The following is a 15,805-nucleotide window of genomic DNA, read 5'->3' on the forward strand; positions in this document are numbered from 1 at the left end:
CTGAGAGGTGGAAGCTGGGTTGATGGAAGAACCTTGGCTATACCTACGCCAAGGGTTAGGTCACCTTAATTATGACATTCAGGGCATTACATTTTTCACAGCCTGATCAATGCAGTTACCTTGATCTAATTTTTAAGTGTCGCCCAGGCTTTACTGGGGCTCTTCATGCTCCCTAGGCATTTTGAGATCCTTGGATGAAAGGGTCCCCAAGCAATGCAGGAGTCCATTATAATATTGCTAGTTTGTCTGTGCCACGAGTTTTATTTTATGTACATGCAGTCAAGAGTGTACAGAAAAATCTGTTTCCTGGTGGCAGCTGAAGGCACTAGGGGGTTGTGATAGCTCTTAAGTCTAGGTTTGAAAGGTGCACGAACAGGCATAATGTTCTGTGTGCGCTTAGGGTGACCAGGTGTCCGGTTTTGGATTGGAACACTTGGTCAGAAAGGGACCCTGGTGGCTCCAGTCAGCACTGCCACACTGTGGGGCTGGCAGGCTCCCTGCTAGCCACTGCACTGCGCAGCTCCCAGGTTGGGAAGCACCTGGCACGTCTGGCTCTTAGCCTTAGGGGTGGCTGGGGGGGTCCATATGCTGCCTCACCCCCAGCACAGCTTCAGCTGGCTGGGTCAAGACAGGGGAGGAACTAGCACAAGCGCGACTCACGAGTGCTCAGCTGGCAGCTGTTGAGGGGTCACATGGCACACACCTCTCCTGTTGCTGCCTGGCCCTCTTCTCCTCCTCCTCGTGTGGCTGGGCTTGAGCTGCAGCACATGCCACGCAGTGAACCGCGGTCTGTCTGCCGGCCCCTCCGCCCCCAATCGCCAGCACCCAGGAGTTTGAGGTATGTGTACCCAGCATTTGGAGACAAGGATATAGGGCTGCATCCCCATCCCCCCATACTGCATCCCTCCTTGCCCCAACACCAACCCCCCTCGCACCACTATCCCTCTCACTGCATCCCTCCATACCTACCATCCCAGCCCTGTACCCCTTACACCGCTCTTCCACCCATCCCCTCCATCCTCCAGAGCCGCCACCCTCATGTCTCTCACTGCCCACAGCCCTGCAGCCCATTCACCTTCATACACTGCTGCACTCCCATTATGTCCCTATGCACCCTGGTGCCCCCCACATCTTCATGCACCTGTAGCCTTCTGCCTCCCCCTGCATCCTCATCCACCCCACATACTCCCCCTCACACACACACCCCTCCTTCACTGCCCTCTCCCACCTTGCTCTTGTCCTTGGCCTCTTTCACTCCCTATCCTCTCTCCTCCACATGCACGCACACACCCCCACCTTTTCCCCTCCAGCCCATCCTCCTCCCTTTCCAGCTGGGTGATTTAGGCAGCCCCTGGAAAAGTGTATGAAAAAGTGTCTCTGTGTAGGCAAGAGTGCGCATGCATGCATTATATGTGTGTAAGAGACTGTGTCTGAGTAAGGAGGTGTGTGTATTGCCGCATGTGTGTATACCCATGTGAATAAAATTTGCAACCTAACTTTTTGACTTAGGGTATGTCTACATCTACAATTTTGCAGCGCTGGTTGTTACAGCTGTATTAGTACAGCTGTATAGGGCCAGCACTGCAGAGTGGCCACACTTACAGCAACCAGCGCTGCAAGTGGTGTTAGATGGGGCCACACTGCAGCGCTGTTGGGCGGCTTCAAGGGGGGTTCGGGGAACGCGAGAGCAAACCGCAGGGAAGGAGACCTGCTTGCACGGGGGTTCGGGGAACGCGAGAGCAAACCGGGGAAGGAGACCAGCTTCGCCGCGGTTTGCTCTCGCGTTCCCCGAACCCCCCTGCAAACCGCAGGGAAGGAGACCTGCTTTCTCGGGGGTTCGGGGAACGCGAGAGCAAACTGCAGGGAAGGAGACCTGCTTGCTCAGGGGTTCGGGGAACGCGAGAGCAAACCGCAGGGAAGGAGACCTGCTTGATTACCAGAGGCTTCCTCAGGTATGCTGGGATACCTGCTTATTCCACGGAGGTCAAGAAAAGCGCTGGTAAGTGTCTACACTTGATTACCAGCGCTGGATCACCAGCGCTGGATCCTCTACACCCAAGACAAAATGGGAGTACGGCCAGCGCTGCAAACAGGGAGTTGCAGCGCTGGTGATGCCCTGCAGATGTGTACACCTCCTAGGTTGCAGCGCTGTAACCCCCTCACCAGCTTTGGGGGTGCTGCAACTTTGTGATGTAGACAAGCCCTTAGTCTTTTTGCTGGCTTCCACACAAAAAAAATTGACTACATAAAATAGATGTGTATTCATTTCATAACAAGTTTTTAAAAGAGAAGGCATCTCTAAAAAAATTTATTGTGTCTTAAAAAGTGAAGGTCGTTGGCTCTTCTGCAATTACTAGTCAATATATCATACATTTCTCCCCACCTTTGTCTAGCTACATTATCAACTCTTTGTTGCAAACTCTTTGTGTGTACATCCAGCACCTACCACCCTGGAGCCCTGAACTTAGTTGGGGTCTCTAGGCACTAAACAACAATTGTAATATTAAATAATGTGGAAGTATATACGTTAGTGCATACTAAATGTGTACACATGAATACACGTGTGTATCTGCATGTAGGTATGGGAGTCAGTTTCCACAGATTTGGACAGGTGTGCACTTTTATGGTAGTAGTCTATGTATTTGGGCTTCAGGAGTGAGCCTTTAATAGAACCATTGCAGCTGTGATAATGTGTGGTCCTAATTCCACACATACAGGGACAACAACTTTAGTGAACAAAAAACATGGGAGCTGGTTACAAAAAGTGGGAAGACGGGGAGGGAAAGAATCATGAAAAGCTTTTTTTTAAAAAAAAAAAAATGGAATTTCACAATGACCCTTTTTGACTATTTTGCTGCCAGCTCTAGCATCCTGTAACAAACAAAACCTGAACTTAGCATAATACATCTGTCAAAACAATAAATATGAATGTTTGGGCCTTGCAGTGAAAATGAGCACTTGAGAGGGGGTGGGGAAGGGCAAGCAACGGAGGCGGGGATGCAGTGAGCAGGGGACGGTGCAGGGCGAGAGTGTTCGGTTTTCTGGAATTAGAAAGTTGCCAACCCTATGTGTGCTGGAGGAGTGAGATTTTAAGCAGTTTCTACACCTGCATTTAAAAAAAAAAAAAAAAAAAAAAAAAAAAGGTGTGGCTTGTGCTATATCCCAGTGCTGCTTATCAGCACGAACCAGTGGACATGAGAGGCTAGGTGAGAGCAAGTTCAGGACCCTGGAGGATGTTCGGCTCTCATGGCAATGCTGGTAAACCCCTTTTCCCCATTGCATTTGTGCTCAGAAAGATTATGGTTGCTCTCTGCATCTGTACTTCCCGGGCCTTTCCCCCATAGCAATATTGTGCAGGAACAGGTATAATTAGGTCTATTTTTCTCCTGTACATTTTATAATTTATAGTGGAGTCTTCGATCTTACCCTTTGTTGGTACACTACATGTCTAGAGGGAAGGGAGTGTATGTAGGATTGTAACTAAAGGAAGTTATTACCCCATCCTGATAAGCTGGTTAAGAACCTTTCAGATATGTCTTGCAATCTTTTCCTTTGGAGGTACTGCACACACCCACAGCATTTTTCTTGAAGTCTTTTGCAAGACAGAGACAAGCCCCTTCCAAGATCACTACCACAGCACTGTAAAGGGTTGAGATGGGCTTGTGGATGTGTTTGGCCTGCACTTTTCTGCAACTCCAGCCTTCCTCCACAGAAGGAAGCAAAGTTCTGAAGTCACTGTCAAAGCACAACCTGACCTTCCCAACCACTGTAGTCCTGACCTCATGCAACAGACTGCCAGGTCAGCAGAGAGAGGTACTTCCAAGGGGTGGGTGTATGTACACACCTTCTAATTAAATAGCCGCTTCTACGACAGATGGGTCACCATATTGTATCTTATCAAGGAGGATTGAGCCCGAGGTACAATCATTTACCAGCACACACAAAGTTTTTAATGCAAACCCCAAAATATTAAATTGGAAAGGTGGAAAGACTCAACTATTATCTCTTCAAAATTACAGCACTATGATTAAATTCAGCACTTGAAACATTAAACAGTGATCCGGAGGGGGAGGGAAAAGCTGCAGCTCAAAACCATAATGCTCAAGTTCTCTGCCTCTTTATCCCTCTTTAGCAAAGAGCCTTTGCAAAATCTTTGCTCCTTTCTTCTCTCAAAGTCAGCTCTCATTCCAGTGAGCAACAAGGCAAACTGAACACCAAGAGGTAAGGAAAAGGAACAGTTAAAGATCACTATCCGTTTTTAGAAAGGTTGGGAACAGAAGGGTAAAGAAAAAGATCATTCTATCCTTTGTGAAGAAAAAGAAAAAAGTGATAAAGGATGGGAGAACTTAGAATGAGAAGGAAAACTGAGTCACTATAAGAGACCAGTTACAGATCATTGATAGTCTTGCAGCAATGTCAGGGACTTCTGACCCTTTCCAAGTGCAGTACATTCCTATTGTCGAGTTACAAAAACGATTTGACAGTTAAATGACAAGCCTACTACAGAAGGTTAAGACTATCATAATGCTATCAGGGAAAACAAATATCCCCTGCTGGAGAATCTCTCTCCTTTTTCCACATTACTTGCTCTATTGTGAGCGATCATCTACAGTGCCTCAGTTTAGAGGTCCCGGTTTTCATTAAAAATGACTTGCCTTCGGCTAAGGAGATGGCCTACTAAGCAAGGATGGTCACCAGTGAAAGCAGCTTCCAACATAGCTAGATTCCCAGCTGGTGTAAGTCAGCATGGCTCCACTGGCTTTAATGGAAATATGTCAATTTACATCCCTGGTGTCATGGTATCAAGTTTTATGAAGGGGGGGGTCATTTTCATGTCTTCCCCTGAAAATTCCAGCATTTAAGTTTGCTCCAGTAAAGTTTTGATTCACTACACTGAAAAGTCAACATAATAGACCAACTGCATGTATCACTATAAATGATATTAGCAAAGGGCAGCTCCATTTTGTACCTGTTTTCATTAGTGGTCATTTTGGCCCAAGCGGTCTACGAGAAGGATATGTGGCTGCATCGTTTCTCAAGCGATACTTCCATCGTTTATGCCAGTCTTCCAATTGCACTGTCTTGAAGGACAGCGACACACATTGGACATCACGCAGTTTGGCATCATGGCCATTCTGAGGTCTTTATTAAACTTCTGGTTCAGAGAGCATCTCCTCACCTTGCAGGCACAGATGTTGAAAGGCTAGGATATTTAATGAATATAAGCCTAATTTAATATGTACATAGTATAAAGCAACAAGAATGGGTTGATACCATTTTCTGTAGCCCTTTTCCTTATCCTGTTTAAGTCATAAGAACCAGATCAGACCAAGATATTCAGAGGTTATTCACCTCGTGCAGAAACTGTGGTTCTTTGAAATGGTGTCCCCCTATGGGAACTCCATTTCAGGTGTGCATATGTAATGCCAACAGACCCCAGTCGGGATTGAACTTGGAACCTCTGGATCTTAGTGCATGAATCTCTACGGCATGAGCTAAAAGACAACTGGATGTTAGCTAAGGCTGTAGAGGAGACTCATTTTCTCTCTCTCTCTTTAAGTGGTCTTGGTACCACTAGATGGGACAGAACACCACACCCAGGAGATGTGTGGGTTACACATATGCCTCTAAAGCCCTCGATCAGAGATTTTTCCATTACTGTCCATTTGCTCTGCACATGCACTCTGTACAATCTCATGCCACACAAAGAGGGGATATAGATCTGTGCGGGCTGTTGCCTTCTTTATCTCAACGTCTAACACAGAACACAGTCTGAAGCAGAGGAGAAGGAGGGCAGTAGCAGAGCACCCATATGAACACACACTTTGAAGAGCTAGAGGTCCTGCACAAGGTGACTAATCTCTTCTTCTTCTTCTTCTTCTTCAAGTTGTGTCCCTATGGGTGCTCCACTTTATGTGGCTCCTGAGCGGCATCTCCACAGTGCTTGGGAGGTGCACGTGCATCTGAAATGGAGCACCTAAAAAGGAAAATTAATGGTTTTTGATGTTTAGAAGATCTTTGATAACTTCCCATGTTACTATTCTTCAAAAAACACACTCACAAACTCGCTGCTTCCAGACTGAATCAGGACAGAAGAGCCACAGTGTCCAGGAAAGGCTATTCAAGTAGTATTTCCATACCCAAAAGATTCAGACTGGAGAGGCATCTGAATCAGTCCATATACCTGGATGCCTCTGCCAGGAGCCATCCATAATTCAGATGGACATCCAAGCGTCTGCGACTAGATCATCAACTTCTATATTGTTTTTCTAATGTAAAATGTCAACTCACTGGAGCAAGTACCACATTTTTCTTTATTATTTGTGCCACAGTGAGCCTACTGACATACGGAAACCAACAAGACAATATCTGAACATCTGGACATTTGTCTGCCTCCATTTTAAGTTGGAAGTTAAGTTACTCTGAATGTTTCAGTCATGCTTGGCCATATCACAAAGCCTCCAACCAAGTCTATGCCATTCACTTTCTCTGAGTAACATGCACGTGCTGAAGGACATCATTTCAAGGAGACAAGTCCCAGGCTGAGGACCTCTTACTACAGGAATTTTGGCCTTGTACTCACCCAGAAGATGATGTTGTAGCTGAAAAGCAGGTATTTGTACCAACAGCTGATTTCTGGGTTAGAGTATCGGTAATAGTGCATCTTCTATAAAACAATATCTGCAGAGGAAGAAGAGAAGGAGGGGGAAAAAAAAAAGAAAAAAAAAGTCAGTTTAGCCTAAAAATTCTGATGTTTAATGTGAGCTTTCTTCAGTCTCAGAAAAAAGTCCCTATTCCAAAAGTTTATATTAAAAGGATTACTGTAATTTGAAATCTAGTCAAATTTCAAAAAGATAGATATTCAGTGAAATTTCAGATACCACACCTGACATCTAGTTCTTTTTGAAGAACAAGATGAATACATGAAGGATAGATCCATCAATGGCTATTGGCCAGGATGGGCAAGAACGGTGTCCTTCGCCACTGTTTGCCAGAAGCTGGGAATGAGTGACAGGGGATGGATCACTTGATGATGATTACCTATTCATTCACTGTGTGGCACTGTCGAAAGAAGGATACTAGGCTAGATAGACTTTTGGTCTGACCCAGTAGGGCCATCCTTATGTTCTTATGACTCCAAGTCCCACAGCCAATTCTTGTGGCTTTACAATATTTTTTAGTTTTTAAACCAGTTCTGTCTCCCTGTTGCCATCTGAGAGAGATAAGCAAAACTGACTATACATTTCTAGTTAAACCCAAAGACCCACATTGATGGGTTCAGGCTCTGTATTAAACAGACAATCCCTTTTACGTCCTCCTTAGCCCAGGACACTCCATACACATACATGGACTTGGACTTTCCATACAGGCTGCTTGTCCTTTTCCCATCATGCCTGATGGACTTAAGATGTGATGGTAAATATGGTGGTACACAGTGAGATGGAGAAGACACAGCTGTAAGTAACTGAGAAAGACTGTTGCAGTGGGAGCTTTTGTTGTTAAGCTCAGACAGATTGTAGCACTGTGGTACTTTTAATCTTCCTATACTGCATCAAATTTGCATAACTGGTTTTATTTAGATCACAAGTCATGCAGTTACAAAAGCTTTGATCCGATGGGCACTGCAGAGAGTTCTGCTTTCTGTGATTCTCGTATTCTAAGGAGGTCAGCATCAGCCACGGGAGTTGCTCAATGTTTCAGAAAACTGAAGCCTTCCAGGGCATTATGCCTAACTCATCTCTCTACAGGAATGCAGCAGAATGTCCCATATGGAAAACCAAAACCACAAAGAGCAAAGCCTCCCAGCTGAAAGCTATTATACTGAAGAAGTCCTAAAGAGCCCAGTGTGTGGGAAAGGCCCAGCAGCCAACACCAGTTGGTCTGTCACACTGAGACCCGTGCAGGAGAGGGGTTAACACCATTTCCACATTTCAACCCTCTAATTATACCTTTGAATCAAGGGTTTCCCTCCCAGGGGATTTTAGTAGAGGCTTAGCAAGGGAGAGGGAGTAATAAGATTTTTCAAATGGTTTGACCCCAAATAAGAAATGAGACAAGACGTTTGTTGTGGAATTACATTAAATGGTGTAAAAGGGAAAGCGGGGGAAAACAGACATTCACAGTCCCAGCCTGATAGGGCCAGACTGTAACTTTATAGATTGCCTAGAGTAAGGCAGGGGCACATAGCAGCATAGTCCCAGAAGCAAATTCAACAACAACTCCTCCCATTTTGATCTGGAGAGCGAGCAAATTATTTCAACTCTTTCTGCAGTGCAGCATACTCCTGCATGTCAACTGGCCATCTGGGAGGAGGTGTAGAGAAAGGACAGCACCAGGGCTATTTCTAACCCCCAACCCATCTGCTCACTTCTTTGCAACGGGGGAATTCAGGGTGAGCAGCTACTGCTCTTCCATCCCCCATGCTGTGTCTGGGATCACAAGCTGTGTATGACAAGTTGGTGAATAGGACCCTCATAATTAATCAAGCACTTCTGTAATAATTACCCCTTGGTGTCTGTCTCAGGCATCACAGAATGGTCTAGCACAAAAGTTGTGTTGTATTCTTGGTTGTAACCAGAAATTCAGTAGGATGATGGAGAGGTTTGTCACACAGATTCACTATTAAAATTATTCCACCCCTTACCCTTGCAAACCAAAACGCTCCCACAAACAATTATCGATTCTGAAGAATATCCCATTTTACATAAGACTGCCTCTTTGAGCTTTCAAAAGGTATTGCTAAATGTTTCCAGCAGTATGATGGAGTACTGCCACCAGGTCTGTTTTTAAGTTCATAACCAAACTCTGTCTCATATCAAGTTGCCATGAACCTGAAACTCAGCACCAAGCACAAACTTTTGGCTGCAAAAAGGGAGTAATGCCAAATCAAGCCCCTAGGGGGAAGACAGGATTATCCTCTGCCCATGCAGGTCCAGGTGTGGAGTGTCCAAGATGCACCTCTCTCAGAAAGAAATTAAGTGGTCTCATAGGTCTGGGGAAGTCAAGACCAGATATCACCTGGTGGTCACTTTGAGGCCTCTGCAGTTTTCCTGACAACCAGCTGCATTTGATGGTCTTCACCTATTTAGAAAACAAGTCAAAAGATTCTCATCCCATGCTTACTCACTGGCATCCAGCATCCCTTTGTGATGTTCCTCACACAGCTTTTGGGAAACTCCCGTTAATTCAAACACAAATCCTAATTAGGAGGTTCATTATCTACCTCAGACTATGGAAGTAAGGTTTGCTTATATTGGGCTATATCTAGACCTCTAAATAGCCACGCAGCAAATACAGGTACTGCTAACTAACATTATTTCATATAGAGAAGAATCTCTTAATATCAAAACACTGAACTCAAAATTAAGTTCATAGTGCTGAGGACCTACGGAGGTTTATTTTGGAGAGAGAGAGAGAGAGAAGGCATAAGAGCCAAAATCAACCTCCATGCTGTTGGACCAATTCCCTCTGTTTCTCATTAAAATATTTCAGCTAGAGTGCCCTTTCACCTATCAGCAGAAGCTCATAATGGAAAACTAGAAGGGAAGTGATGAGATATGGACTCTGGTCATTTATGAACAGTGGACAATCCCATTATTGATAATCAGGTTTTTCCTTTTCCTGGGATCAATTCACTCAAAATATACTGGTTGGACTTTTCAAAACTGCTCTGTGTTAGGCTAACTTCGCTGCTTTTGAAGGCAGTGGGAATTTTACTAGACTTCAATGTGAGCAGAGAATTAGGCCACTGTAGAGGGCTTTTGAAAAATCTCTCCATTGGAGTGCTTATCAACTCCCCCCTCGACATACAGGACAGGCAGTAGGGTGGAAACAGTCAAAGCTGGGACTACTGCAGTGTGAGGGGAAGTGGTAAACTGGGGACTTGCTGGGGCGACCCCTTCCCCCAGCAGTGTCCTGGGGAGACGCCCCCACCACCACCACACACACACACACACACACACACACACACACACACACACTGGGGACAGCAAGACCCAGGTGCTGTCAAAATTACAAATAGGAGCCAGCCAGAGACTCTAGGCAGTAGAGGGTAGAAGCAGCCAAGGCAAGACCTTGGTAGACAGTTCTCCAAATGCAAAGGATCAGTTTTGATTGGACTTTTGCTGACTGGCTGTTTGATGCAGCCCTCCCTCAGAGTCTCTTCACTCCATATCTGCCCTTCTTCTCCTGTCCCCTCTCAACTTCCTTTCCTCTTTAGCCGATCCCCACCTATCATACTGTTCATTCTGCTACTGGGTTCTACGCCTTCCTGCACATGTGTCTGTCTTGTTCATTTAGATTTTAAGCACTTCAGGGAGGAACAGTCTGCTACTCTGATATTTCCTAACACAATGGAGCCCCACTGCTGGTTAGCCCTTAGTCACTACTGTAATAAAGAATGTTAAAAACAAGAAAAATGAGAGAGAATGCTGAAGAATGTGGTACCGTTGCTACACAGCACCCCAAACAAGAATACCTGTAGCTAGGACAAAGGAATTGTTCACATGTGTTTTATTTTAAACAAAAACAAAACAACTGACAACTCTGGTTCTTGTACCACGTGAAAATGTGCTCACTTGTGCTCAGAAATGGGTGATAGACCTTTATTCTTTTAAAAATATATAGAGAGTGGTAGCATCTAATTCAGACCTCTAAGGGCACATGAAAGAAAATAATGTTTCAATTTTCCTTTTCGCAATAGATCGTACCCTCAGTGCAACTTAAAACTTTATGATCATTCCCCTTGAAACAGACAAAAAGCATGCATTTTAGCAAATGAAAGAATAATTACAGTACATTCTTGACTGCAGGAGCAGTGCTGTGTGGCCATATAAGGCTTTAGAGATTAATGGGATAGTAAACAACCTCTAAAATAAGAGGATCTAGCTACTGAACTCAGTCTCCACTCTGATGTAAATACAAACCTTTTCAATGGCCACTGAAGGACTGGGGGTGGAGGGAGGACACTGATCTGTATTAATTTACTAGTACTGTAAGCAGGAGCCCGCACAAGAGGGAGGGGGGGGGGCAAGTAGAGGCACAGGCACCCAAATAATGGGTGGGGGCACAGAACTCTTCTGGCCCCAGGACCACAGTGGGGAGAGTGAACTCCTTCAGCCCCAGGGCTGTGGCAGGGGCATGGGCACAGAATGTGCCCCCTCCAAAAAGAGGTCAAATTTAAATTCCTGCACATGCCCCAACTGTAAGTGAGCAACTCATGGGAAATGTTTATTGTATGAATATACAGAAGGGGTCCTGTGGGCACATGGAGGTTCAGGTTAATAGCCAGCAGGTAACAACAGCTCCAGCTATGAACGCTTCCTGGTAAAGAAGGCAGGAGATTAGGAAACAATGTCTGTGTTATTGCACTGTGAAGATGATACTGAAATTATAAAGCTCACTTTGCCCAGATAAGGAACAGGCTGGACTGAAGGGGTCTGAAATACTTGAACCCTAGAGAGGGGTAAAAAGCTGCAGCTAGCTCTGTGATTATGACAGACCTCCATCAGCTTGAGAAGACCCACATAATCACCTGACAGTATTACTCTTATTAGAGCTAAAAGTAGCATCTAAGGCTGCTAAACAGGATTACAGGGCTGTCCCCACCCACCCACACTCTTTCAGTTTACTTTGTGCAGAGTCAGCTTCAAGGTTTTGCTACTTGTTTGGTTGCACTTCCTGGGCCTGTTTCTCCACTGCCTTGTACCTTGTTAGAATCAGGTTCCCCTTCTCATGTTCTAGCACTGCAACATGACTTTCCATGACGTGTTCTGGGAGAAAGCTCTAAGCCACACCCAGGCACAGGACCTGCAAGAGGGTGTTTACCGGAAACGACAAAGCCCAAATAGAAACTGAGCAGCCAGACATGTCCACAAAGCATAAAAGGAAGGGTGGCCCAACATTAACACTTCTGTCAGTCACGAGTGTGAAAAAAAAAAACCACGCCCCTGACCAACAGAAGTGCTATTGTGGACAGCATATGTCAGCAGGAGCTGCTCTCCCATCAACATAGCTCCCACCGCTCTCTGAGGGTGGCTTAATTATGCTAGCAGGAGAGCTCTCTCCTGCCAGCATAGAGCAGCCACGTGCAAGAGCTTACAATTGTAGTGGTACAGCTGCAAGGTCTGTAGTTTAAACATAACTAAGATGATGCACACATAAAGAAACAAGGGCTAGAGTCTCCCTGATTCTTGGGGGGGAAGGAAGGGTCACAGAGTATTTCAATTTAAATGTGTAAAGTATCAAGCTGCAAATACAGAATTAGTTATATAACCCAGGTATCTTGCCTCTGATCTAGTAGACCAGAAGGATCCAGGAAAAAAAAGCAGCAAGTTTACAGTCCTAAAACGCAACTGAAACAAAAAGACAGCCAAGCTATTGAAGAACCTGCAAGGAACTCCCTACCCTCTATTACCCTCCACCCTCCCCCCACACACACACACACACACACTTCGAGATTTTATTTTCTGCCTGGCTTCCTTCCCTCACTGTTTCCCTACCTTCCTTCCCTCACTGTTTCTCAGACCTACCTTGATTGTTCAGGCCTTAACTTCAGTGAAAAGCCCACTACAGGAATATCAGCTTCTCCCACATCCTTACTGACAAGCAGGGATCCCAACTGCTTAATCACTTTGACCTTTCTATGACTGGTAACACATTTCTCCCTACTTCCCTTTCTATTGGCCAGCTGCCCAGCCATGACGAACCAACTGCCTGACCTGGAGAAGTGTCACTATGTAGGTAGTGAGGAATGCTACAGCACCACCTGATGCCAGGGGATTCACACTTGATCAAACCACACTGCTACAAGTCATCCCCCCTCGTCAGGAGGTAGGGTGGCTCTAAGACACTGCATCTGCCGTGGAGATCCTTTAAAGAGGCACCACAGCAGAAACACATGCAGTTCCCCTTCGGAGCTGCCAGGATGAAGGCCTCCCTCCACACTGCTGAACAATCTGTTCCACCTTGTATTCAGGGGTGTCACACTGAATGCCTTTCCCAGACCTGAAGAACTCTCTGTGGCTCAAAAGCTCATCTCTTTCACCAACAGAAGTTGGTCCAAGAAACAATTTTCTCACCCTCTTGTCCTCCTACATAGGTGGCTAGGGAGCAAGCAGGACAGCACGCCATGCTCCCAAAAAAATTCCCTCCTCCAGAGGGATGACTTCCAGGAAGGGGTAGGGGAGCATGTGGGAACAGACAGCTGTGCAAAAGTTACTGCAAAACTGAACAGCTTCCTGAAGGAAGAAAGGATGACAGGATGGGGCATTTCTATGGAGTTGTTCATCCTCTTGTAGCAGAAATTTGGGACCTATCTTCAGAGCTGCTTCAAAGCCCTTCTGACCATCCTGGAGTCTTGAAAATAGAAAGGTAGAGGGCTTCTGTGCCCCTTACTCTCACCTAAATTGAAGGTTAGGATTTAGCCTATTGCCACTTTTTTTTGGGGGGGGGGGGGGAGGAGGGGAGAAGAAGAGAGCAAGATACCATCTCTGTCAGTTATACACAACTAAGACTGGGCACATCCAACTCCCTTCCCAAACTTTATTCCTAATTCTGCAAATAGATTGGCTACGTGCACTTGACCACGTCACTTAATCTCTTCCTCTTAGTACGTTTCCTAGTGTAGAAGATGCTCAGAAGTGTCAGTTGCCAGATCAAAATAAAGACATGCCGTTAATAATATTAGCTTACCTCATAGGTTTCACAGATTAGCTAATTAATATTATGAAGTGCTTTGAAGAGATATAAAGCGATATGTAGGTGGCAATTATCAGCTTCCCCTGTAGTTTATCTTATTTTTCTATCTGGAGTTACACCGACTCACTCAGCCAACAGTTATTTCCCACTTATAGCAATATGAATTTCTTTCAGAGAATGAATACGGAGGAATACTTCTAGCTTTTTAAAGACATATTTCAGCTCACAGCTGCACTGAGAAAAGAAGATAACCATTCAGCAAAAGAATGCTGCAGTTTCCAGTCACAGGCAGTTCAACACCCACAGATTACACTTATCTACAAAGTGCCAGGATTCTAAAGTTTTTATAATTGTGATATGATTCACTGCTGATAGATTTTTAACCCTTACAGCACATGTGACCTAAACAGGATAAGCCTTTTCCATATATTATCTATAAAATGGCTTCAAAAACGGAAAAGGGAAATAGATTTCCAAAATACTGTGATTTTTCTACAAAAGTATTGTAAAGACCGAACCAGAGTCTCAGCTAGTGTTAATGTAGCAATGTAGATTTAAGTCAACGTATATCAGCTGCGGATCTGACCCATGTTTTTAAAATTATGCCAACACAAACCCAGACAAAAACCAGAGCAGATGTGGAAATAGGGGGCAGTGGTGGGGAAATGAAAGCTCCATCTAGTAAACATTAGGTCAAGACCAGACCGTCAAATTGTGGGTGTGAATGCGTGGTTATGCAGGTGGTGTCTCAGAGAGGACTTTGGATTCTTTGACCATGGGATGCTGTTCTGGGAAGAAGGATTGTAGGAAGAAACGGGATCTACCTAAAAAGAAAAAAAAAGAAAAAGAAAAAGAAGAAGAGCAAAGAGCATCTTCACAGGCAGGTTTGCTAACCTAGTGAGGAGGGCTTTAAAACTAGGTTCACCAGGGGATGGTGACCTAAGCCCAGAGGGAAGTGGGATACCAAGAAGAAACACCAGGACGAGGCTACAAGATGGGAAGCCTCCTGATTCATACTGAAAAAGTAGGGCAATTGTAAAAAGCAGCAAAGAGTCTTGTAGCACCTTATAGACTAACAGATGTTTTGGAGCATGAGCTTTCGTGGGAGAATACCCACTTCGTAGGATGCATGTGGTGGCAATTGATGCATGTACATGAACGCAAGAAGCCTGGGAAAGAAGCAGGAAGAATTGGAAGTCCTGGCACAATCAAGGAACTATGATGTGATTGGAACAACAGAAACTTGGTGGGGCAGTTCACATGACTGGAGCACTGTCACAAATGGGTATAAATGGTTCAGAAAGGACAGTTAGGGGAGGAAAGGAGGAGGAGTTGCATTGTACGTAAGGGAGTGGTATGATTGCTCAGAACTCCAGTATGAAACTGGAGAAAAGCCTGTTGAGAGTCTTTGGGTTAAGTTTAGACACAAGAGCAACAAGAATGATGTCGTGGTTGGTGTGTACTATAGACCACCGGATCAGAAGGATGAGGTAGACGAGTCTCTCTTTGGACAACTAACTGAAGTTTCCAGATCACAGGCCCTGATTCTAATGGAGGACTTCAAATCACCCTGACATCTGCAGAGTGAGCAATATAGCAATGCACAGACAATCCAGGAAGTTTTTGGAGACTGTTGGGGACAACTTCCCCATACAAGTGCTGGAAGAACCAAACTAGGGGCTGTGCTCCTCTTGACCTGCTGCTTACAAACAGGGAAGAATTGGTAGGGGAAGTAAAAGTGGGTGGCAACCTAGGCAGCAGTGACCATGAGATGGCTGAGTTCAGGTTCCTGACAAAAGGAAGAAAGAGCAGCAAAATATGGACCCTGGACTTCAGAAAAGCAGACTCAGACTCCATTATGGAACAGATGGGCAGGATCCCTTGGAAGGCTAATATGAGGGGGAAAGGAGTCCAGGAGAGCTGGCTATATTTTAAAATAAGCCTTATTGAGGGTGCAGGAACAAACCATCCTGATGTGCACAAAGAATAGCAAATATGGCAGGCGACCAGCTTGGCTTAACAGTGAAATCTTCGAGTTTAAGCTCAAAACAGGAAGCTCACAAGAAGTAGAAATTTGAACAGATGACTAGGGAGGAGTATAAAAATA

The 15,805-nt window shown here is 45.1% G+C and overlaps 1 protein-coding gene across 18 annotated transcripts in view; it reads right to left on the bottom strand.

Annotated features, from left to right (window-relative positions):
- The window catches only part of TSPAN14 (tetraspanin 14), a 76,222-nt gene that overhangs the window by 35,622 nt on the left and 24,795 nt on the right, over positions 1 to 15,805 (bottom strand). For 12 of the 18 annotated variants that reach the window (XM_030571118.1, XM_030571116.1, XM_030571113.1 and 9 more), the window contains one exon: positions 6,584 to 6,681. The exons of 1 other annotated variant lie outside the window; for it this stretch is intronic. In XM_030571118.1, coding sequence (XP_030426978.1) covers positions 6,584 to 6,664 — 81 coding nt within the window. In that variant the 5' untranslated portion in view covers positions 6,665 to 6,681. 5 more of the 18 variants (XM_030571117.1, XM_030571112.1, XM_030571120.1 and 2 more) reach the window with 4 other exon arrangements.

Source organism: Gopherus evgoodei, chromosome 7 (genome assembly GCF_007399415.2).
Source record: "Gopherus evgoodei ecotype Sinaloan lineage chromosome 7, rGopEvg1_v1.p, whole genome shotgun sequence".
Classification (NCBI taxonomy): domain Eukaryota; kingdom Metazoa; phylum Chordata; order Testudines; family Testudinidae; genus Gopherus; species Gopherus evgoodei.